Genomic DNA, 440 nt, shown 5'->3' with positions numbered 1-440 from the left:
ATGATATGATAAGATATACCTTTTTATTATAATATATTTATAAAGAATATTTACATATTTTCAACCAATGTTCATTGTATCCTGTAGGTAAAAGCGCAGATGATAATCTTCCCAACGCTTTACGGAATTACTCTGCTTCTTGAAGTTTTCTTGGGAATCGGAGCCTTCCAGCTATGGAAAAGGGAGTTTGCACAAAACAAAAACAGTGACTACCCAATGACACACACAGCAAAAATAATAGAAGGAGGCACTTTGCCGGAAAAAGAGGCACTCAAAGCTTGAACAATTGTAATTGTTCATCGACAATACTGACTCAGGGCTCGCGACTACGAACTGCAAAATAAAGCCTTGGAACAGTGGTCATCTGTCAGAAATAAAAAAAAAGTGTATAAAGATGTAAAACTAGTATTATGTCCTCTGAGTATAATTACTTAACCCAG

At 35.5% G+C, this 440-nt stretch overlaps 1 protein-coding gene across 1 annotated transcript in view; it reads left to right on the top strand.

The window, feature by feature from the left end:
* Nucleotides 1–402, top strand: part of LOC119589290 (ileal sodium/bile acid cotransporter-like) — a 1,689-nt gene extending 1,287 nt beyond the window's left edge. Inside the window, exon 5 of the mRNA XM_037937909.1 lies at nucleotides 86–402. Coding sequence (XP_037793837.1) covers nucleotides 86–282 — 197 coding nt within the window. The 3' untranslated portion in view covers nucleotides 283–402. The remainder of the gene's footprint in view (nucleotides 1–85) is intronic.
* The last annotated feature ends 38 nt before the right edge of the window (nucleotides 403–440 follow it).

This window comes from Penaeus monodon, chromosome 25 (assembly GCF_015228065.2).
Source record: "Penaeus monodon isolate SGIC_2016 chromosome 25, NSTDA_Pmon_1, whole genome shotgun sequence".
Classification (NCBI taxonomy): Eukaryota; Metazoa; Arthropoda; class Malacostraca; order Decapoda; family Penaeidae; genus Penaeus; species Penaeus monodon.
The sequence above is the reverse complement of the archived record's forward strand: the minus strand, read 5'-3'. Positions and strand labels throughout refer to the sequence as shown.